Genomic DNA, 23,845 nt, shown 5'->3' on the forward strand with positions numbered 1-23,845 from the left:
TTGTAATTCTGACCTTTCTAGCAAACTAAAATCTCCTATTTGGATCTTTATCTAATAATCTTCTCCCTTCTATCTAACAACTCTACAGGTTTTGGTTTTGGTTTACCTTCTTGATAAAAAAGGGGTTAATCTCAACACCTCTTTTATTATTCTCCTTTTAAAAAAAGAGACATGAAATGTTGTGTATGGATGTACCATTATTACCATGAAATTGCCATATTTGGAAAGCATATCCATAACCATCATAATTACTAAATAGAAATTAGAATATTGTAATCTCTCAGTGAAATCTATATAAATAAAACTCAATGTTTCTCTATTACTAGCATGAGTCATGGTAACCTAGAGAGTTTTGTGTTTTCCAACTTAACTTGCTGACAAATCTCACACTGTCTAATGTAGTATTTTATCTTATACTTTATACCTGCCTAATAAAAATCCCACATTGCCTGCCTCAAGAATTTTTCCATAACATGAATGGCCTATCATTGGATTGTCATGAATGTATTGTAAAATAATTGGCTTAAGAGGATATGTTTTGCTTATGTAAATTCTACCTTTATATACTAGTATTCCACCTTGTTTTTTAAACTTCAAGGAATCTAGGGTTTTATCTTTTATTTTTTAGAATATTGCTTGTACTTTATGATCAATATCATAGTTAGATTTAAAATCATCTACTCAGCTAGCTAAATGTTGTAGTGGCTCACATTTCCTTTATGATCTCCCTTTATTTTTTCCTAGATAATGCATCAACCATTAAGTTCTCCTTTCCAGCCATATACTCTACCACGAAGTCATACCCAATTAACTTAGTGATCTATTTTTGTTAGGTTGGGGTTCTTATATTTTGTTTCAATAGGTATTTTAAACTTTATTAATCTGTTTTAATTTTGAAGGACTATCCTAAGAGATAAGATTTTTATTTTTTAATTGTCATTATTGTGACTAGTAAATTTTTTTTATAAATGGATAATGTTTATTTTTTTCCCTTTCAACTCTTTACTAACATAGGTTATGGGTCTTTCTTTTTGCATCAAAACTACTTATATTCCTTCCTCCAAAGCATCACACTCTGCCATAAAATTCTTAGTGAAGCGGGTAAAGCCAAAACTGGTAGGTTGGTAAACTTTCAATCCCTTAAAAGCCTCTCCAGCCCTTTTATCCCAAATTAATCTTCTTCTTTTAAAAAAAAAAACTTAGTTAATGAGTCAATAATTTATTCATATCTCTTAATAAATCTCGTATAATATCTAATTGAGCCTAGAAACCCTCTTAGAGACTTTATTTTATTAGGAATGGGTCATCTAACTATGACCTTAACATTTTTAGGGTCTACTTTTTCTCACTCTCTAGAAATGATATGATACAAATACTCTACTTCTCTACATGAAAATTTACACTTAGACATATTAGTATAAAGTTTATGTCGGGCCAGAATCCTTAGGGCTTTTCATAGGTGTTCTATATGGTCTTTCTTGATTTTATTGTATATTAAAATGTCATAAAAAACAAAAACACAAACTTTCTTAGAAAAGATTTAAATACTTCATTCATCAAGCCTTAAAAGGTAAAAAGAGTATTGGTTAACCTAAATGGCATGGCCAAGAACTCGTGGTGGCCTTCATGAATCTTGAAGGCTATCTTAGGAATGTCCTTTAGTTTCATTCAAATTTGATGATACTCGAATTGTTGGTCTAGTTTGTAAAAATACTAGGATCCATGTAGCTCATCCAACAGTTTCTCAACTATATATAAATATGAAACTTATCTTTTTTTGTTTCATTATTAAAGGTTTTGTGGTCAACACACATTCTCTATAACCCATCTAATTTCCTAATTATTATTTCTAGAGAGGAAAAAGAACTATGACTTGTTTGAGTTGTTTCTAGATCCATTAATTCTCTTATGATCTTCTTAATCTATGATTTTTGGTAATATAAATACCTATATGGATGAAGACTAATGGGTGGCGTCCTTTTCTTAAACATGATATGATGATCATGGTTTTAACTGGTGTCAACCTTTTAGGCTATTTAAAAACTACCATAAATTCTATTACTAGTTTTTATATTTTATCATTGGGCTTGATATTTGTGTCTAAATACCACATTTATAATATTAATCCTTAGTCTTTCTGTTTAACTTTAGCAAAAAAATTTCTCTGCACTCAATATCTGACTTTTGGGCACTTGGGCCATTCAATTGGATTGTAAGCCTATTATATAGAATTTTATAAGCAGCTCTAAAAAATCCTAATAACATCATAATTTTTAACACATGTTGTGTTTGAATAATATATATATATATAAGTGGTTAAGCAAAATCTTATGGTATTAAATATCCTATCAAGATTTCAGCAGAGTTTTCCCTATACTTAGAGGGTACCAAGTTATCGATATCTTCAATCACAACCTAAATAACACCACAATCATGGTCCAACCATCCTAAACCTTACCCCACATCAACATAACTCAAGACTGGCATACAATAAATTTTCTTCTATAAAATATGAATAATAAAGCTTAAAAATCAAAGGACAAACATATAAAATATGTAACAAGAAAAGTAAATGCATGGTACTACATCTAAAGAGTTTACAAAATGATTAATTTACATAATAAAGTTAAGTATTCTACTAATAATACATAAAGAGTGTGAGTACAAAATGTATCTACAAAATATATCTAATACAACAAAATTTAGCCTTAATATATCAACCGTGCCCTATAGTATGTGATGATCCTGCAAATGACAACAATAAAATAATAAACAATTTAATAATGAAATTCACTAGTGTACACTAGTATTTAAATAAATTTTGATAATTCTTGACACACTAATTATTCTTTCCTTAATATAACACATTTTCTTTTCCAATCCAAAATTTCCATTGCTTTACAATATAACCTCATTTCCACCCCCAAAGTCATATTCAATATTCACAATAGTTCATCTTATTTGTTTTCTTTTAACAATAAAAATGACACATTATTGACTTTCATTTAACCATGAAAGCAACAGGCAATGGCTTCTACTCAACAATGGAAACAACAAACATTGACTTTCATCCTATTATGAAAGTAACATAACAATGACTCTCATTCATCAATGGAAGCAAACAATATATCATTAGCTTTCATTCAATAATGGAAGCTACAAACATTAGCTTTCATCCAACGATAAAAGCAACATAACAATGACTCTCATTCATTAATGAAAGTAAGCAACATGTCATTGGCTCTCATTCAATGATGGAAGCTATAAACATTAGCTTCCATTTAAGGATGGAATTTCTTTTAAAAAAAATACATTGGCTTTCATTCAATATGAAAGCAACATAATCATTGGCTTTCCATAAACCTTTTTTTTCAATATATTGTTGTCACCTTTACCAAGATTTATCATGTGTAAGAAATTACAAGACTAATATAAAAAATTAAAAAGACTAAGGTGTAAAAAGACCTACCTGGTCTAACCTCTAGATGCAACACCCTATTGTTATCATGCTAGTGTAGCCTTTCTTGTACCAATAAAGACAAACATCACTAACAAGTTTCACGAACAATACAAGTGTCATTTAAATTCTCATTCAACCCAAATTTTAAATCACAAAATAGGAAAAATCCTTAAAATTTCACACATGTACACAATATTTTATTTGTCATAATTTCTATAATGATGAATTCCAAGCAAAGTTGCCAATTAATTATTTTCATCACTTCAGTTTAAGCCTCTCAGAATATTGTTTAGTGTTTCAATCATAACCAGAGTTGTAGAACTTGATTTCAAATGCGGTTTGTTTCGTTAGAAATATAAGACATAAGGCTACAACTTTTATGAAGGGTGATGAACCCATATCTTCCACTTATACATTGAAAATTTCTCATGACAGTAATGTGTGAGATTGTTTAGTAGTTTTCAAGTTAGATCATTTATCAGTTTTTAGCTCCAAATTACACGAAACCAATTGCATTTGAAAAATAATACTCATACCTATAACTTTCATGAAGATAGGTATTTTAAATTTTATCATTTTCAGAGTCAAATTACATATGGAAGTCTAGTAATAAATCTGTCATGTTTTTAGCTTGTCACTTTAACAAACAACTAAGTGTTTTTAATGTATATCTTTATCATTCAAGGCACCCATTCCTTTTCAATATCCTTTCTAATTATATTAAAAATGAATCTTACATTAATCAAACTAATCAAAACTACCCTTCAAAGACAAAATCTCTCTCACAATGACTGAAGAAACCCTTCCCCTTCACCTTCCTGCTTCTCCCCTGCCAAAGATCGCCGTATTTGCTACAGATTTGTTAAGGAAGGGAGGAGGAGGTTGATACTTTATAAGGGTCAAACTCGTATGGTCGAAACACATTCTATGAAATCGTCTCAAGAACTATGCAGGGAGCCCAAATTTATATTCTCATTTTTAATCGCAGTTAGTAGCTCTAGAGTTAAGATAAGCTCCCCTACAAAACATCCAATAGAAGTAATGAGCGAACTGAAGTTGGCTATCTTTTTTGGCACTAAGTTTTAATTTATAGTATTCAATTGATTCCATTAGGGAGAATATTTGTCCATAACGCTGCTGGAGAAGATAAGAAGTGATGACATTAAATAATAAATGAAGCAACTAGAGGGTTGGCAGACTATGGCAGACTAAATTTCTTGAAAAGGGCTCAAGGAAGGAAAAACCATGAAATTTCCTTGATCTATATAAATCAACATTGAATTGCACAACAAATTCTGTCGAGAAAAATATTGTCTGATTTTAAGAGATTAGTTGAGATATGTGTAAACTGACTTGGACATCCATAATTAAAAAAAATAAATATATCCCTCTAATTTTGTGCCGGTCGTTTTCCCTATACTGGGGAGCTCAATTTCGCGACAGGCCAATAGTATACCCGAAATGATTAGACAACATTCGGAAAAGGCTTCAGTGCTGGACTATGATCCGAGGATTCTCTGTATCGTTTCATTCTGCGGGTCATTGCAGCTAGGAATCTAATGCTGCATCTCAATGCAGAGAACGAAGCATTCAAGACCGTGAAATGGTATGGAAAACCATATGGGAAGATTGCAGATGATCCATGGAGTCGGTGCCCTTACGGCCTGGTCTAACTCATCCAGATGCAGCATCTACGAACAAGACTCGTTCATTTATCAAGCGTGTACTTTTCTCTCTAGCGAACACCCCAGGCAAGGGAAGTGATCAAGATTAAAAATACATAGAGTTTCTTGTTCCTTTCAACAAATAGCATCAAGATTAATAAAGTTGTTTCAACAAATAACATTAGCTTGTATAATCTAGCTTTCTCTGTTTCAAGCTCTCAACTTAATTCAATGAAAAGAAAACTGGGTTTTTCCAGCAACGATTACAGTGAAGTTCCCAAAACATGGTGAAGAATGATTCAACCTCAACAACAAACAAGCTTCTAGGTTGGTTTGCAAGTCAATCGAGATTAATGGTTTGCAAGTCAATCGAGATTAAATCTCATTTTAGTTGATTTTAAAAACACATTTATCACATTTTTCCGAGTGCTAGCTCAAAGATTTTGAACTCAAAAAATTAAAAACTAAAACCAATCTTCTTAGCAACCAAACCAACCTTTTAATATTATAACTTAAGCTGTTGAAGTAACTAATATTTCTGAGTTTCAAAGTTGTATTCAATCTCAAATGACTGTTTGGTATTTTTAGCTATTTTTATTGCTTTGATTTTCTTTAGTTCCACTAAATTATTAATTTGCATTGCGCTATGGATTGAGTTAAATTTTTTAATTTTAATTTAAGAATTTTTTAAAATTTTTTTTTAAAAAAAACTTGTATATTCATATTTTTTTTATTCAAAAAAGTTATTTAACCAGCAAGAAAATTAAAAATAATTGATTAACTAATCTTATATATTCTAAAATTAGCAATTATATAAATTTTTAACATGACAAAAATACTTAAATTCATAATCATTAAAAAAAAAAAAAACCTAAAATTTAACAATTAAGCTATGGCCAGCTGTTAAAAATAGCTGGTCTATTTCTTTCATTTATGAATAAAGGACAAAGAACTGTATACCCAAGGTTAATGAAGATGGTCGAGGTCTCCGTTAAAAATAAAATTAAAAAAATCAACAATATGGGCCGTACAAGCTATTTATTTATTTACTGTTCCTGCAGTCTTGCTATAAGAACAGTCACAAAAAAATGAAATAATATGGGCTTCCTCGATATACGAGACATATGGTCCTGGTCGGTGATTATTTTTCATCGGTGCCACGTATTTTCAGACAAGAATACGCTGAGCGAGCATTCACACGATGGCTGTACTATATGCATCGCAAAAAAATGATATAATTATAGCATAGATACCTACAGAGTAATATTTGGATATAAAAAACTACGGTGGTCAGTGGTAAAAATTTAAAATTAAGAGGTTTGGTTTCTATGTGATATTAGATTTTAGCTCTGTGATTGCTTATATAATGGTCACTGGAGGCTTACATGATCGTTAATTTCAGGACCTGTGGGATTAGTCGAGATGCACGCAAGCTGACCCGGACACCCACATTAAACTAAAAAAAAAAATATTTGGATATAAAAAATGAAAAGCTCATAACGGGTATATGATCATTAGCCTGTTTGTAAATTATTTTCATCTTAGAAAAAAAAAAAAAAACTCAAGACCAGACCATCCTTCAACTTAAAAATCCCATACTCTTCACCAGTTATTCTTCTTTTTTTTTTTTTTTATCCCTCTCTCACATACATATTTGTATTTTGTTCATTGCAAGTTTAATTCCAGGGCAAATTTCATTTCGTTGGCCTAAGATTTATGTGTTTTATTTAATTTTTTCTTAAAAAAATTATTTGTTTTACTTAAACCTTGTATTTATTTTATTTTATTTTTGTTCCACAATGTAAATTTCAATTCCATGCTTAAAATTTATGGAATATCTCAATATAAATGAAAAGATTATAATCAACAATTGAAATTGAAAAAAACCATCAAGAAAATAAATTTCTTCAATAAAATAAATACCATTAATATACTTTTTATCAAAACTTATCTAGTAGTCCTTTGATAATACAATAATAAAATTAAGCTAAAAAATACAATAAACGATATTTTTGAATAAAACGTATCGACCACTATTGTTATTGTCTATCGTACACTTTGTCATCACCTAGAGTGATTATCAAAGATTAAAAAAAAAGAAAAAAAAAAGCTATTTGATGAAAACATTGAAGAAAGAATGTGATGTAATAGCTGAGAGGGATAGAATGGCCAATGTTTTGATAAAAATAAAAGAGAGTTAAATTATTTCGAATCTTGATTCTCACCTATCTATAGTATTGACTAAGAAAAGGATAGCTAGCAATTGAGGATCTAGTTGCTGTGGTCAATTGTGTGACTTGTTCTGCTCTTGTTCCGGGTTCGATTCTCTATGTGCACGCCTGTCACTCCCGTGGTGCCTTACCTGCTCCTGGGCTTGCAGGATGTCCAGTGGGCCGTGGGGAATAGTCGTGGTGCGCGTAAGCTGGCCCGGACACCCCACGTAAATAAAAAAAAAAATTGCTAACTATGTAGATGATGGTCCAGTGATAAGAGCTTGAGATTAAAAGGTTTGTTTTCTTTGTAATCTCAAGTTCGAGTCATGTGGTTGCTCATATGATGACCACTGGAGATTTACATAGTCATTAACTTCAGGGTCCGTGGGATTAGTCGAGGTGCACACAAGCTGACCCGGACACCCACGTTAAACTAAAAAAAAAAAAGAAAAAAAGAAAGAAAAGGATAGCCTTCTAATTGAGAATTAAAGTTGATAGAATCTATGGATTTCTTGAGAAACTAACCATCTCAAATTTTATCATATTTGTTTTGATAAAAAAAAAACATATTTTCTATTTTTATCTTTTAAAATCTTTATTTGTTTTTTCTCCTTACTCTTTGAATGATGATGTTGAGATATTTCATAAACTTCAGGGAAATTAGAGCACAAGTTGGAAATATGGATGTTTGAGAGTTGCGGTGATTGTTTTTTAAAGTATTTTTTACTTAAAAATATATTAAAATAATATTTTTTATTTAAAAAAAAACTATTTTTAACATCAGTATATCAAAATGATTTGAACACATTAAAAAATATTTAATTTAAAATAAAAAAATAAATTAAAAAAATATTTTTAAAACATGAAAATAAATAGGATAAAACAAGAGTTTCAGATGAAATAAAGACAACATATGAACACGAAGGAAGCAAACTGTGATTTACCCTTAAATCTAAGGTCCTACTGAACAGTTTGATGAAGCATTCAAAAGCCTATCATTTAGCTTTTGAACTTCGAGGAGAAATATTATTGCTAATGGACGATTCTTCATTCTACTTGATTTTGACAACTGTACGTTCATGATGTTCTTGGGGAACATCGAGTGGTTACGAGACCAAATTCCAGACCCAAAATTAATTGTCAATTCCAATCATTCTTACTCCCTCCATTTTGAAAAAAAAAAACATAAAAATTGAAAAAGCTTGTTTCAATAATGATCCAACCCCGTTTATTTCCACTACGATCATACCTGATCTTACCTAATGATACCTACGTCCTCTCTGTTTTATAGCTGTTTGTTACGGTGCAAGCAGCTGTTTTTTTTAAAAGAATATCTTTTAAAATTTTAAAATTTATTTTTGGTAACAACATATTTATAAAAATATAAAAATTAAATAATTTAAATCAAATAAAAATATCAAATTGTTTAAAAAATCCTTTAAAAATACAACCCGTCTCTTCAATCAAAACAAGAGAAAAGTTTCACCCAGAAGAAAAAAACAACATCACTGGGTCCTGCACAAAACCAACTGAGAGTGATTGGTGAGAATCATTGAACCAAATTCTTCCTCGGCAAGTATACTAATATTAATTCTTTTATACTCCAGAGGCTACGAGTCCATACCTGAAAGTAGCCACCACGACCAGCACGTTGAAATATATGCATAATTGATCACATGATCTCTTCTTCGTGGATAAAACACCCCTGCTCCTTATGTTATTGGCTGGCTGGGACGCATATTTCCACACGGTAAAGTCAAGCAACCAATGAGCAGATCGAGGGGAGCATGAAAGAAAAGAAATATATACTTGCTGGTTGCTGGCCATTGATTGATTTCAAATTTAAATATTATTAAGGATAAGGCATGGAATAACCTGTGACGTGATCATCCTCTTGCTCCCAAAATTAAGCCTCTAGCTAGCTCCCCGTTAACAGATGATATATACTTTGCATAGTATTCTGTGCGTTACTGCTGCATGCTACTGATAGAGCTTGGATTCTTCAATGATCGATCGATGAGGTAGCAACAATGGCATAATTTTCTAATATATATATATATATATATATATATATATATATATATATTGTATCTCACCTTGGACGTTCTTAATTAGTCATGCTTTGATAATGGTGATAAGATCATAGATGCTAACCTAAGTGTTCACTGACACACTAAAGTTAAACCTTCATTAAAAAAGATTAACTGGGTTAATCTAGTTCACCGTGCATGACACATGCATGATCTTGCAGGCCAGTTCTATGCTTTCCTTCAAAATTCAGGCACTTTTTACCCTTTGAGATCTTGAACGTCAAATGACTTCTTCTTTTTCAAAAAAAATCTCCATGTAAGTGGGCGGATATTGAAACCCTTAAGCCCGTAGCTAGATTGGAAAAGCTTTGTAAAACGTGATTCAATCCCACGACAGACTGGTAATTAAAACTCGTTAATTTGGTAATATATTTGAAACCTTTTTTTATTAAATTTTTTATTTTTTTAATGTAATGATATCAGAAATAATTTTAAAAAATTAAAAAAAATATTATTTTAATATATTTTTTAAAACAACCAAAATTCACAAACTACAGCTGCCACCAGAGCTCTAAGAGGAAATACAATGTGGCCTGGCGTACAGCTCATCAATCAATATAGGAGTGCGTGCAATTCTATGAAAAATTGTTGGTGGAATTGTTCTTTTTGCTTGCATTATCAGTAAGGTTTTGATTGGCATGATTTAAAAAAATAATAATTTTAAAAAATTATAAATATATTTAGTCATAGATTATTTTTTATTTATGTTCCATATAATTATTACCCCATATTTAATAAACCTAACCCAACCTGAAACTGGGATCACAAGTGAACTAAATTAACATTAGTCAGCACACATTTTTTAATAAAAAAGAAACTTAAAATAATATTATTTTCTAATTTTTTTTCATTAACTCAGCTGTTTTCATAGTTTGAGTTAACTCACTAAAGTAACTAACTATGTATATTAAAGAGAAATAAAATAAAAACAAAATAAATATTAAGTAAACAGTGCTTTTAAAATAAAAATGAACTGTGTTTTAAAAGCAGAGCAATACCAACCAGTCGTACCTTTGATATGCTCCAGCTCCGTCCTCTTTTATTCCTTTTTTTTTTTTTTTCTCTTTAGTCTTACTTTATCTCTTTTTTCTTACCTTTTAATGTTTTGAAGGGAGGACTTTTGAATCCGATGTGGCTTACTTTAATCAAAACAAATCATCTTTCGGGAATTGGATTACTGATTCGGATGCAACTTAGTACATGCCAGCAAGGATCATTGTAGAATATCTGGAATATGACTGGGCCCACCCACCTTTCAATATTTAAGACAGGAAGATGGGTATCCTATGAACATGCCTTAAAATTCACCATCTCTGAATGCTTACAGGATATTGAACAATCCCTTCTTCTATGTAGCATAGTTTTCAGACCCGCTTGATGGCCGGCCCGGTTCAAGACTCGAGTTCCTGGTTTTGATCGGTTTATCGAGTTGGTCGGGTCAATTTTTTTTTTATATAAATCAAAACGACGTCGTTTTAGTGAAAAAAAAGTTAATGGGTTGCAACCGGATTTTTGACCGTGTTTTTCCTTATCCAATTTTTTCTTCAACCCGGCCCGGTTCCAGCCCCGGATCTGCCAGGTCAACCCGCCGGGCCGGACCGGGTTTCAAAACTATGCTATGTACAGTCGATAGCATTTCTCAATATTGAGTTTTAGAGTTATTGCGTGTGTTTTACGTTAAGATTGTTTTTTTAAATATTTTTTATTTAGAAATATATAAAAATAATATTTTTTTATTAAAAAATTTTATTTTTAATATTAATGTATGAGCACAATTTAAAAATACAATAAAATAATTTAAATTTTTTAAATTAACAATAAGAAGTAGGTATCCATAACCCGTGAATACCTTGAGAATAACATGTTTTTTTTTTGGGTAACGTGATTCTTGTAAATAGAACGCTAAAATTTAAAGGTTTTAAATTGCCAACAAGAAATGTCCTTTGATTTCCCAACAAACTATAATAAAAAAGCGGAGATTAAAGACGGGAGGGGCACTGCACTGCGTTCGCACGAGAGCAATTTTGAACCTGCTTTTTTCCATCAATGCGGTATCGTTTGTCAGAAAGTCATTTAATTCAGGCAAACGAATGGCTGTAAATCAATCCACACAGGGAATATATTAGTTTCTATCTTCCACCAGAAAAAAACAAAAATAGTTTCTATCGTTCAAACTTCAAAGGATTTGTAACTGTGCTATCAAGTTCAAATCAAAGAGCGCATTTTTACCTGTTTTTTAAAATTGATATTTTTTTAAGTATTTTTAAATAATTTTAATTTAATATATTGATATTAAAAATAAAATATTTTAAAAAAAACATATACTGAATTATCAAACAGGTTGTGATAGATAAAAATCCTCCTAGTTTATATACTTGAACTAGTTCAATCTTTTTATTTAATTAGATAAGTGAACTTAATTTTGATGTATAAGATAATTAAAATTAAATAAATTAATTCCAAGTTGCCTGTATTTGATTTTGATTATTCAAGGACATGTGTCGCATCAATCAATTTTATTAAACACAATAAAAGCAAGGCACTTCTTTTGTTATGTTCGTGTTTGGTAATATATTATAGAGCATTTTTAATTAAAAATATATTAAATTAAGATTTTTTTTATTTTTTATTTTTAACATCAATATATTAAAACTATTAATAAATAATTAAATTAATAAATCTATGTTGATTTGCATGTTAATAATATAGTGCTCAATAAGATAACATTTTATCATCCCAAAAGACATGTTAAACTGATATATCTATATATTAATCTATCAATTGTCATAATTATATATTAATTTATACACGTTGTAGCACAAAAGTAATCGCACCATTGGAAAATATAATTTCATTATAGTAATTTTTTTAAAAAATTATTTTTTTAATAACAACTTTAAAGTTTAAATTTAAAAAATAAAAAAAAATCAAGCAAACCTCCTCTCCTCTGATTAGTAATGTGGTGCAAATATTTTTAAAAAGTATTTTTATTTAAAAATATATTATTTTTTTTATTTTTAATATTAGCATATTAAAATCATAAAAAATATAAAAAACATTAAAAAAAATATTTTTAAAATACATAAAAAATAGAAACTATTACACTTTTAAAATAATATTTAAATATATATATTTTAAAAAATATTAAAAAATACCTTAAAATAGAAGCTACATGCCTACACAGGTTCCCGATGATTGGTTATTTAACCTCATATAATGATCCGGCACCGGGTCCACTCTGATGAACGGAATGTACATGGACCCACCACCTGCATGGCTAGACACATCAAGCTTTCTAACATGTCATTCCTACATTGATAGAAAGCAGAAACAACAAATAAATAAGGTATCAAGTAGGGACCACGAACATCCCATTACGCGCCATCTTGAGTGTGACCACCTGATGTCGTCATCTTCTGCTTTCACATTTTTCTGACCGTCTGATGAAATTATTTGCCTTCGCTTTGACTCATCAAACGAAACAAGCAAGTTCCAGGCTTCCAGCCAAAAACACAAACCCGCACTGTCTCTCTCTCTCTCTCACTAAAAAGCTCTCTTTCTCTGTCTCTCCGTACTTTTCATCAGTTTTTAGCTTCTTTATATTACGGTTTGGAGTTTATAGAAGAAAGCGAAGGCATCAGTATTTTCTTTTTTAGTTCTCTGATCTCTCTGTTAGCTTCCTGGATCAAGCCAGCACCGACACGTATTGCTCTGTGTTAGAGAGGCTTCTGGTGCTGTTAATGGTATCTTCTGGTCCTGCATTACCAAACCTGAAATGGGTATGTGCTATTCTCTTTGTGTGAGTGATAAAACTCCTCAAAGTTTACTACTTCCTGTTTGGTTTCCTAGAAAATCTTGTTTGCAAATAGTTTTATGTGTTTACTTCAAAGTTTCAATATGTTGCATGCTTTTCTTTTTGTTCAAAATTTGCATCTTTAAGTTGAACTTGGAGTGAAAGTGTGAGAGATTAGGCAAGGTTTAGTACTTTTGGTTAAGTTTCAGCTAACCGTGCACTGTTTAATTCTAGTAAAGTTGAGTGAAAGAGAAAGAAAAACTCCTCCTTTAAGTAAATTTGCCTTTACTTTTTCTCAATCTGAGAAATAATGAGGCCTTAGTGTTTAGGATTTTTGAAAACGAGTGCGCTTTACTTTTGAATAGCTGGGTATCTTTGTCCTTTTAGTTTTGCATTAGGTGAGGGAACAGGCCAGTTGTAGCTAAGAAGATGAAAGATCGATTTAGCCTGATCTTATCCACAGTTCTCTTCTTCTATTTTTTGCTGCTGTGTTGGTATTGTCTTTTGTCTTATGGCATCGAATTTCAATTTTATGCTGTGCAAATTATGAAAGGTTTAGATCACTTGGCAAAGCTTTTTTTTTTTTTTAAGAAAAAAATTATCTTGATTCAATGTTCATGTTACAGTTTATCTATATAAATCATAACGTATCACGTTTTTATTATAAGATTATGTGACTAAGAGAAAATATAAAAAAATAGAACAAAATCTTGTCACCACTGTCAGCTATTAACCACACCAGCCGAATATTTATTTTGTCAATTATTGAGGTCAAATAAGAGGGGCGCATATCTGACTATCTGTAGGATTTCCCTTTATAAAAATCTGTTTCCCCCCCCATCAATCATTAAATGAGTACAGAGGCAAGTCTCACTTACATGGAAATCAGAACACAATCACTTTGTAGTCATCCTGATAATATCATGCCTGTTGGTTAGATTCTAGCATGTCAAGTAAAGGAAAGGAAAATTGACCGAGCATAATTTGTTAACTACCCACTGTCATGCTCTAATGGATTTCTCCCATTAGCTGCTTGCATTCATGGATTCTGTCATCTGGCTTGTGATATGCTTTTGCTTGCAATTTCTGTCACCTATTAGGTTAGAATTCGGTCCCTGTTATTCTTGGAACTTAAAAGTTAATATTTTAACTGTTTATGTTTGATGATATTAGCGGTCCATCATCCATCGGACATGATAACTATGCTAATTTATGCACAGTTTAAGCATAGGTTTTTTAATCACTTCTGAATACAACTGCCAGTGATCTGTCTGCTCAGTCACAGGGTTAAAAAATTTCATACATGCCACCTTAATCTTTCGCTCCCTTCTTACTGAATGTAAAATCCATTTTCCTATGCCGTTGGTGTAGTTGTGATCTCTTTGGTGGATGAAGGAAGTTACAGGAATTCTTGTTGATTAATACGTGATGGACTGCCAGCGGCCAAGAAATTTCAAAATGCTAGCTGATTTAGACATTTTGTGTAGTTATTATTTTCTTATAAAACTGGGGGTATGTTTTGAACTTCCAAATGGGATTAGTTTTCTTATTCTTGATTTGCTGTGGTGCCTATGTAGAGCACCCTAATTTGACATTCAAGATTGGATATTTTTTTTGATTGATCAAATAAACTTGGATTTCAAGTATTTTGTTTCTTCATTGTTCAGTTCTACATCAATGGGCTTCATTTACCTATTCTTTTAGTAGCCTGACTTCTTTATATACTAACTTATGAACAAACAAGGAAGTCTCTATGTTTGTGAATTACTTTTGGACAATTACTAATGAAAACTGGAGTAAATACTTATGTGAAATGTCAAAGAATTGCAATGTGCTGTTTCTTATATTAGCATTTTTTTTTTTAATATGCTTTTCAAGCCATTAATAAATCTTTGAGTGTGTTCTATGCTCAGTTTTTCTTTCTTATTTTTGGAGTGGCCAGGTCAATATGAATTTAGTGAAAGATTGCAACTGTAGAAGCATATCAGAGCCTTCTTGTTGAGAGGGGAAAAAGTGAAGTGGAAAAATGTATGGCCTAGTCTGCACTTGAGATACACAGCTGGCATCCGATTAAACTATTTGGTCTATGGAAGACTACTCAAGGCTGAAAAAGAATTTTAGGAGTAAGCAATCATTGGGAACTGCTGAGAAGACTGTAACATCCCAAGCAAGGAAAAGTGTGGACGTGATGGAGAACTTGAAACCATGGAAGCCTAATTTGTCATATGCCGATCTCCGTCATGAAATTACAAAAAAAGTAGATAATCTCTCTTCCAAGCCTTTGACAAATCATCAGAAGCAGTGTAGGACAGCAATTGAGGAAGAGGAGCTGGTGAAGTATATGTCCAAATTGCCAAGCTATCTGGAAAGAGGACAAACCCACCAAGAGAAGGTTTTAAATGTTGGGGTCCTTGACTGGGGCAGGCTAGAAAAGTGGCAGTGCAGGCAGAAACAGATGCCAGCTAGAAGTAGCAGGCATTCACTTTCAAGCAGTGACTCATCCTCACCTTTATCAACAGAAGGATCGTCTGTCTATTCTAGCAGAGGTCAGAGTTCCTCTCCGGGTCATCAAAGGACATGTCGCCCTTCACTACAATTTCATCCGATGTCATCACCCACCAAAGGCAATTCTCCAGTCAAAGAAAGCATTGGCAAGTTTCAAGATGTCAAAGGTTCCCAGACCAGCAGGGTGAGTGAGCGAGCAAAGTTTATCAGAGCAGATCAGCCTTTTCCCAAAAACCATCCAGAATTCAATCTTGACCAGTGTAAGAGAAAACATAAAGGCCCAAAGATCAATCCGGAAAGTGGAACTTTGGCTAATGGGTTAAATCATGAAGGGCTGAAGTGTATGAAGACGAAAATGAAGACAAAGACAAAGGCAACCGCAAAGCCTCCAGAGGGTGACTTTCTGAAGAGATCAGGGGAATTGCAAGAACAGAAGACATATGTTGACCAAACAAATGAAAGATTAATTCTTCTTATACCGAGAGATTCCCCACAAGGCACGCATTCTGGAGTGCCCCATAATCCAACTATGATGTTAGGCCAAAAGGAAGAAGAAGCAAATCAAAGGAGCTTTGCAGATATGCCTACGGAAATTTTCTGTCCAGCAGTCCATTCTGATGTCCCACATTCATGCCCTCTGCCATATGAAAATGGCAGACACTTGGAGAGAAAATGGTGCTCAATAGATGCAGAAAATATCAGTTTTTTGCCTGATTCTTCTCAATCAGTACCACATCAAGTCAAAATAAGAATGCGTCCATCCCGTGATACAATTTCTAAATTAGAAAAACCAACTGTAATGCTGACTGATTCAAGTTCAAAAGAGTCTTCTGTGGCAGAGAAAAAAATGAGCAATTTAGCCGCTGAAAAAGTTAGAAGCACATCACCATTTCGTCGACTTAGCAGTGGTATGAGCAAGATAAGCAAAAATTTCAGCTCCAAGGAGGGTTCATCTAAACCACAACTGAGCTCAACTAGTAATTCAGCACAATCTGGTTCAGAGATTGCTATGGCTTCCACATGCCAGGAAAATCAAAGTAGTGATACACAAAATGCTACAAGTAGAGCACGGTCAAGCCCTTTGAGAAGGTTACTGGATCCAATGCTGAAGCCTAAGGCAGCAAACTTCCATCCTTCAGTAGAGCAATTGCAGAGAGGTTCTATATCAACTGATAAAATCTGCAAGTCATCCAATGTTCATTTAGATTGTATGCCTGGAACTGCTCAGATTGGGAAAGTAAAATCAGATACGACCACTCCCTGTAGAATCAGTGTCAGTGATTCATCCAAGGACAAGAAGCACATATCTTCAGCATTTCAAGCCCTTCTCCGAGTTGCAGTTAAGAATGGCCAACCTACATTCACTTTCGCTGTTGACAATGAACGCGACATTCTTGCAGCCACAATGAAGAAATTGAGTACCTCAAGGGAGGATGACTACAGCTGCATTTACAACTTCTATGCCATTCATGAAGTCAAGAAAAAGAATGCGAGATGGATAAATCAAGGTGGCAAGGGCAAATGTCATGATTATATACCCAATGTTGTTGCCCAGTTGAAGGTTTCTGGTTCTCAGTTTTCCAATCTGACCAGACAAAATTATATGGCACAATCTTTTGCGAGGGAGTTTGTTTTGTTTGCCATGGATCTTCAACAGGCAGAGCAGCAAACATTAGATTTTCAGCCTAATGATGAGCTAGCTGCCATTGTTGTCAAGATCCCTGAAGTAATCAGTAGAAGTACCGTCAGAGATGGCAATCGGACTAACAATTGCAATAATTTCTCAGAGGTGAGGTGTAATTCTACCTCTGGTAATGTACAGAATCAGCCCATCCTTAGCAGTCAAAACCTTATCAATACTACAGTCATTCTTCCAAGTGGCATTCACAGTCTGCCAAATAAAGGAGGACCTTCATCATTGCTCCAACGTTGGAGATCGGGTGGATCATGTGATTGTGGAGGTTGGGATCTGGGTTGCAAACTTAGGATTCTTGTCAACCAGAATCAAATTAATAAGAAATCAAGTCCAAGCAAAGCCTGTTTAGCAATTGATAAATTTGAGCTCGTCTCTCAGGTATATTCTTTGTTCTATTGCTTAGACCAACTAATTGTACCTCGCACTTGTAATTGTCAACTTACATCTCTTTCTCGTAATCAATATTTATCCACAGTGTGAAGAAGAGAACCAACCTGTCTTCATCATGACCCCTTTCAAGGACGGGATCTATTCAGTCGAGTTCAATACATCACTTTCAACATTACAAGCATTCTCTCTTTGTATAGCAGTTCTAGATGGTAAAAAACTATGTGAGATGTCAGAATCTAGCAACTTGTTTGAAGAAAAAACTTCTCTGGAAACAATACTGTCGCAAAATGATGGAATGAGGGCTCCAAACGGAATTGTAGGAGAGGTCCCTGCAAGATATGTCTCATATCCACCCGTGTCACCGGTAGGAAGGGTCTAGTTTGAAGTCAAATGATCTCTGTAACTAGACACATCCGATATAGATAGATGAATAGATAGATAGATAGATACAATTTCAGTCGGCTGTTTGAGCAATGGACGGACCTGGATTGAAGTTCTGCCACTGGGATTAGTGGTTAAATCAAATGAAAAATAAGCATATATTCTGCAAGGCTTCCGAGATGGTAGGAAAGTTGCCTAGAAGCCTGAGATCAAGCATGGTATTTTGTTGTATTAGTTTTGGTTGAGTTCTTATGACAAGAGAATCAGTGTCAGCTGTACTCAGAGCAACTCTGTCTTCATCATCAATTTAAGTGCATAATATTACCAGTGAATGGTGTTTTTGCCTTCCATTAGTAGTCAAATTTCTGCTAATCATTCATTTTAACTGAACTTTAATCTAAATTTAGACTGGGGTTAACATCAGCTAAATAAAGAGCTGGGAAAATTATAAACCATGAAACTGTAATTTAGTTAATTATTCATGACAACAGTGCAAGATTTGGATGGTAAAGACCAAGGAAGCATCCTGTGGTGATGGTCCCCAAAAATCTATGCTATCCATAAGCCCACATTTGACCGGACTTCAAAAATCTAATATCCCAGAAATTCTACATTAATCCTGAATTTATAAGTCAAGAAACTTTAACCAATCAAACATTAACAAAAACTCAACGCGTTACAAATATATTGTATACCCGTACACCAAAACCTATATTACTACAATGAAATTATTATTTTACCCTTTATAAAAAATGAGATGTCTTGTTGTTGGGGTAATTAAAATCGTTTATATACCTCATTAATCATTCAAAGATTATATAGGAATATATTCGTGTTTTTTTAAAAAAAATTTAAATAGTAAAATGATTAAATTATTTTAAAGTAAAAAAAATTTAAAGCTATTAACCGAGGGTGTTTCTATTTTTATTTTATTTTTAAAATTAAGTGAAAAAACAAATTTATCCTTAGCAAGGATTATATTGGAGATCACTCACTCAAACAAGCCCCAAACAAGTAACGGAAGAAAACAATTTACCTTCTGAAATTCTTATTGGGATTGTTTTGACTGACTGATAGCTATTGTCAGGATATATCATGATCTATCTTCCAGTCCAGTTTTGTTCTGTTCACCTTTGAATTGTTGAAGCACCACTGCCAGATTTTCTTTATATGTAATCACTGACACTTCTAAGAATAGTTTGGACATGTATTTTCTTGATCTTCTCAAAATATTTTCCCGCACCAAGTGACTCTAGACACCGGTTTTGGGCTCGTTTCATCTCGTGGAGTAACTTGCTAGAGATACTCCTCAGGCTGCACTTTTCACTGGTCTGTATGTCCTTAAAGGAGAACCCAAAATGCTACCCATTTTCACTGACAGCAGAACATGGTTTCTTTACTTGTGAGATTATTTTTATCATTTATTTCACTGTACATTATTCACTCACAGGATGACTATATGCTATGTAAGTAGATGGAGCGATGAGCATGATACTAGTTGCTGTTTTCCTCCTATATGTCTTACAATTCTCATGTATTTTTTCTGTACTTCGATTAGACTTGCCAGATTCTCTGTATAGTCACAATCTATTCGACTCGTCTACCTGGCCCGTCTCATATGCAATCAGATTCCCTAATTTCAGGACTTATGGTGCTGCCCTGTTATGAAAGTTGTTTAGTAATTGTCGCTGTTAGATTGTTGTAATCGAAGCAACTTCTTACAATCAGGCACAACTGTCTCGTACAGGGCTCAAATCTTGCCAGGCTGCCCCCTCCAGAGAGTGCAATTGAATTGTTTGTGACCAACAATAAGTTTTGAAATATTCAACTATTTTTTGTTATTACTTTTACTGCACCTTGTTGCTCATTTGACTCGCATTAATGTGCGGTTTCCAGAGGCTTTGATTATGGCTGTAGTGGTTTTATTTTTTCATGGCACATGATATTTACTATAGTCTTTGTGCATACATACCACAGATATGGCATTCTATTGTATACAAGGACTGACTCTCACTTCTGTTGGCAATACTTGGCCCATAACTGCAGTTGCATTAAGCAGCTTGCTTGGTTACTTGCTGTGGTTCAGACCTTTCTTACTTGAGCATCTTGCAAACATTTCACAGTTGACGTTTTTGTTTCCTGGTAAAAAGGACTCGATCTTGTCCTGAATTTGATTCCCTGGAAACTGTCTGATAGGTTCGGATTGTTTAATGCTTCTGCAGGTATACTGTAAATTTGGTAGCATTCTTTACTGACAAGAAGCTGCCAGGTTAGTTTTTCATATTGATTTCTTTCCCATAAAAATCACTTCTCATGGTATATTTCATGGATACATTTTTGGAAGAGAAGAGTTGACTGATAACGTTATTCATCATCAAATGTGTTTCTTAAATGGAGTGTTTATGTTGGAGGGGTGCGTTAGGCACCAATATCTTCATTTCAGATTTACCTGAGCGGCCCGCTGGACTAACATCTCTGCCACTGCTACCTCAGAGTAGAGACAAGGATAGCAAAAACAAAGAAGAGCACCTCCCATTACTAACTGGGGTTTCTTTTGAGAATGAGGATTGATTATTGGTAAATGAATGCTGCTAGTCATTGTAACCAGTTTTGCCTTGCCATTTGTCTCTAGGCAATTTGAAATTGTTAGATGTCTGCCAAATGGAGAGCACAAATGGATCATGAGATTGAAGCTAGGAGCATAGGTGGGATAGCGGTTAGCTCTGCTGGTGTTGCCGCATTGAATGTGCCTAAAATTTATGTTCGAACCAATGCGTCCGCAGCTCATTTTGCTTGTTAGATAAACCTCAGTTTCTGTATTGATTAAAAATGGAATGAAATGTTTTGGCTTTCTCAAATCCTACTCTTTCTCTATACTCTTGCATTCTCTCCTTTTGTTTGTGGAATTGTTCTCAGTGAAGTACAGCTGCCTATTGACAACAGAGAGACTGTACCTGGCACTACTTGTCATGTTTAACAAAGAATACTGAACATTTGGTCCACAGAAATCTTTAATGAAACATGAAAGATTAGAGGGACCGTGCTTATGTTGATAGTTTCTCATCGAGAGCAAACGACCTAAATTTTTTTGAGAATACAATAACAAGTGGAGGCAGCATGTGCTCTGCCTTTTCATGTAATTGGGCTTGGCATGAGGCAATGATGCAAAATAATAATGCTTCTTGTCTGTGTCCCTCAAAGGCCACATCCCCCTACATTATACATCTTTTTCTTTGCTCTGTTTTTTTGGGAGGAAATGTGACGTTGGAGGCATCACTTGTTATGTCACATGCCTGGCCTGGTTGCCCTTCTTATCAAAGGGCTCCTGTCCTCATGTACTAACATATGGCTTTTCTGCACATTGTGGTGGTGGACAAAATAATCCATAAAATAGAACCTCCGTCGTGCATGTTTTAAAAAGTAGTCTCAAGCTATTCATTAAGAACAAGTAAGCATGGCATAGACATACAGTTCAGGCAGGATAAGGTCATGCTTGTTGCCAGTCAAAGAAAGGAATATAGAAGCCAGGTATAGCTTTTGTTGAACATGTGAAGGTGGTCCATGAACTAATAAAAAAGGAAGTGACCTTTGCCCTCATGCTTCCCAAATCCAAGAACTCCCCTGCTGATCCATGTTTTAAAGTTCCCAAACAGATCCATTGCAGAATCCTCGATGTCTGTGCTAAAGTCGTGGTTCAAGCAATACGTTAAAAGCGAAGGAATACTAAATGATGGGTTCTTGCACAGCTGTTGTTTCTTTACCCTCGTGGGCTCACTCACCAGTCCCCAATGTTTGTGGCGGTGGAGACCACAGTGCGTCTGTGTTCTTGCATTGCCTGAATGCTGGCAAATAGGTCCACGTTGAGTCAATTGAGCTGGAAAAAAGAAGCTGGGCTAAGACCTCCATTATTCCTTAGCTTAATTTATTATGTAATCTTTGGATTGGACCCTGTTCTTCTAACCATTAAAGCCTGTCCATCATGTTATAAAATAAAAAGCAAGAGCTTTTTCATTTTCAGGTTGGCATAGCAAGGTGTCTTGCTGGGAACAGAATGCAAGGCTGGTGCTTGAGATCTTCTATCATGAGATCATATCTCATGCTGTTAGCTTTGTCGCAGACATCTTGGCTTGGTTTCCTTAAACAATTTGAAACATGGTGAGAAAAGTGTCACAATTTTTAGGTGCATTGCCTGCAAAATTGAAGCCCCAGCAGGGTATTTTGCTTGGCAGCAGACAGTATGGTCTTTGGCATCTTGGAATTGTTTAAGCAAATTTAACAAGTTCAAAGCTTAGTTTGCTGGCAAAAATGGGCGCAAGTTTTGAAACCACGAGGTCATTATTATCTGTAATTTGTACTTTACATAAACTGGAAAGTTGCTAATGAGGCGTGCGTTCTCTTTGTTGGATAATATTCCTCGTGATTTGTTGATTTTTATTTAAAAATATATTAAAATAATATTTTTTTTAAAATTTATTTTTTAGATCAACATAATAAATATAAAAATAAAAAAAATTAATTAATTTTCTTTTAAAATTTTATAAAAATATTTTTCAACTACAAAAATAAACCATACCCATATGTTTCAACTTACCAAAACAAGATCTCTTGTGAATCTTAGAAGAGCAGTTTGTCACCAATATCAAGTACCAAGAGTTTAAATTTGACCTGTGATCTCAGGTTCGAGCCCTGTGATTGCTCATATGATGGTCACTGGAGGCTTACATGGTCGTTAACTTCAAGGCCCATGGGATTAGTCGAGGTGCGCGCAAGTTAACCCGGACACCCACGTTAAACTTAAAAAAAAAAAAGGTTTAAATTTGACCATAAATTCAAGGGATAATTGGATAAGATAGAGGAAAGCAAGCCCAAATTACCATCAATTATAGGGATCCCACTATCCATTTACGAGGTTAGTATGCATTATCCGAATCTTACAAGACACAGAACATGTTACCTTTGACCCTCACTGACCATGATGTTCGCCACTGTGGCCTAAAGTGTAAACTGTAAAACCTTTTTTCCATGAAATTCATACCTGTAATCATCAAAGCTATGCTTCTTATTGAACACATTATTAGAAAAAAAAAAAAAAGTAAAAGAAAGAGATAGAGAGAGACAACACAGTTAATTTCTAATAAAATATAAATAATTTCTTGTCGTGATTAATTATAACTGTGTTATTAGTAATTTTATGCATGTTTTTTTCAATTGAAAATATATTTAAATAATATATATTTTTTACATTTTTAATATTAATTTATTAAAATTATAAAAAATACTTAAAATAATGATGATTTAAAATTTCTCCACGTAGAACTATTTAAAAAAACATTTTTAAAAATTATATGTTGAACAACAAAAACAAATATATCTTTAAAAAAAATCATTTGTAGTATTTTATCTTTGCATATTTGTTATAAAGAATGTGTTTTAAAATATTTTTTATTTCTAAAATTAATTTATAATATTAATATATTAATATTATAAAATATAAAAAAATTAAATTTTTTTTTTTTAAAAAAGAACAAAAGAACGGATTAGCGCGTAGCCAAACAAGCAATTCTTCTGGAAGAGGGAGAGCGTTGCCGAATTGAATTCAATCTCCTTTCTTTGACTTTGACCCTGTATTAATTGCCACAAACACCCAGCAAGG

General features: G+C 33.3%; 1 protein-coding gene and 1 long non-coding RNA gene across 3 annotated transcripts; both read left to right on the plus strand.

Moving 5' to 3' along the window:
• Positions 1-12,929: 12,929 nt before the first annotated feature.
• On the plus strand, positions 12,930-18,524 carry LOC7468598 (uncharacterized). Of its 2 annotated transcripts, none has more exons than XM_002314103.4 (3): positions 12,930-13,206; positions 15,163-17,799; positions 17,897-18,524. In XM_002314103.4, exons 2-3 carry the CDS (start codon positions 15,307-15,309, stop codon positions 18,188-18,190), a joined length of 2,787 nt encoding a protein of 928 aa, XP_002314139.3. In that variant the 5' UTR covers positions 12,930-13,206; positions 15,163-15,306; the 3' UTR covers positions 18,191-18,524. The 2 variants fall into 2 exon arrangements, with proteins under 2 accessions (XP_002314139.3, XP_052311937.1); XM_052455977.1 differs by lacking the exon at positions 12,930-13,206 and adding an exon at positions 13,878-14,320.
• A 694-nt stretch (positions 18,525-19,218) lies between these two features.
• LOC7468597 (uncharacterized) lies at positions 19,219-21,050 on the plus strand. Its single transcript, XR_002983588.2, has 2 exons — positions 19,219-20,334; positions 20,415-21,050. It is a non-coding gene; the product is annotated as an uncharacterized LOC7468597 (long non-coding RNA).
• Positions 21,051-23,845: the final 2,795 nt, after the last annotated feature.

The sequence above is a fragment of the Populus trichocarpa genome, chromosome 9 (assembly GCF_000002775.5).
Source record: "Populus trichocarpa isolate Nisqually-1 chromosome 9, P.trichocarpa_v4.1, whole genome shotgun sequence".
In the NCBI taxonomy this organism is placed as follows: domain Eukaryota; kingdom Viridiplantae; phylum Streptophyta; class Magnoliopsida; order Malpighiales; family Salicaceae; genus Populus; species Populus trichocarpa.

Bases quoted from the DNA above. Each gene is read 5' to 3' on its own strand.
- LOC7468598 (XM_002314103.4), top strand. From the start codon at position 15,307: ATGGAAGACTACTCAAGGCTGAAAAAGAATTTTAGGAGTAAGCAATCA. The intron at 17,800-17,896 runs GTATATTCTTTG...ATTTATCCACAG, and splicing joins AATTTGAGCTCGTCTCTCAG to TGTGAAGAAGAGAACCAACC.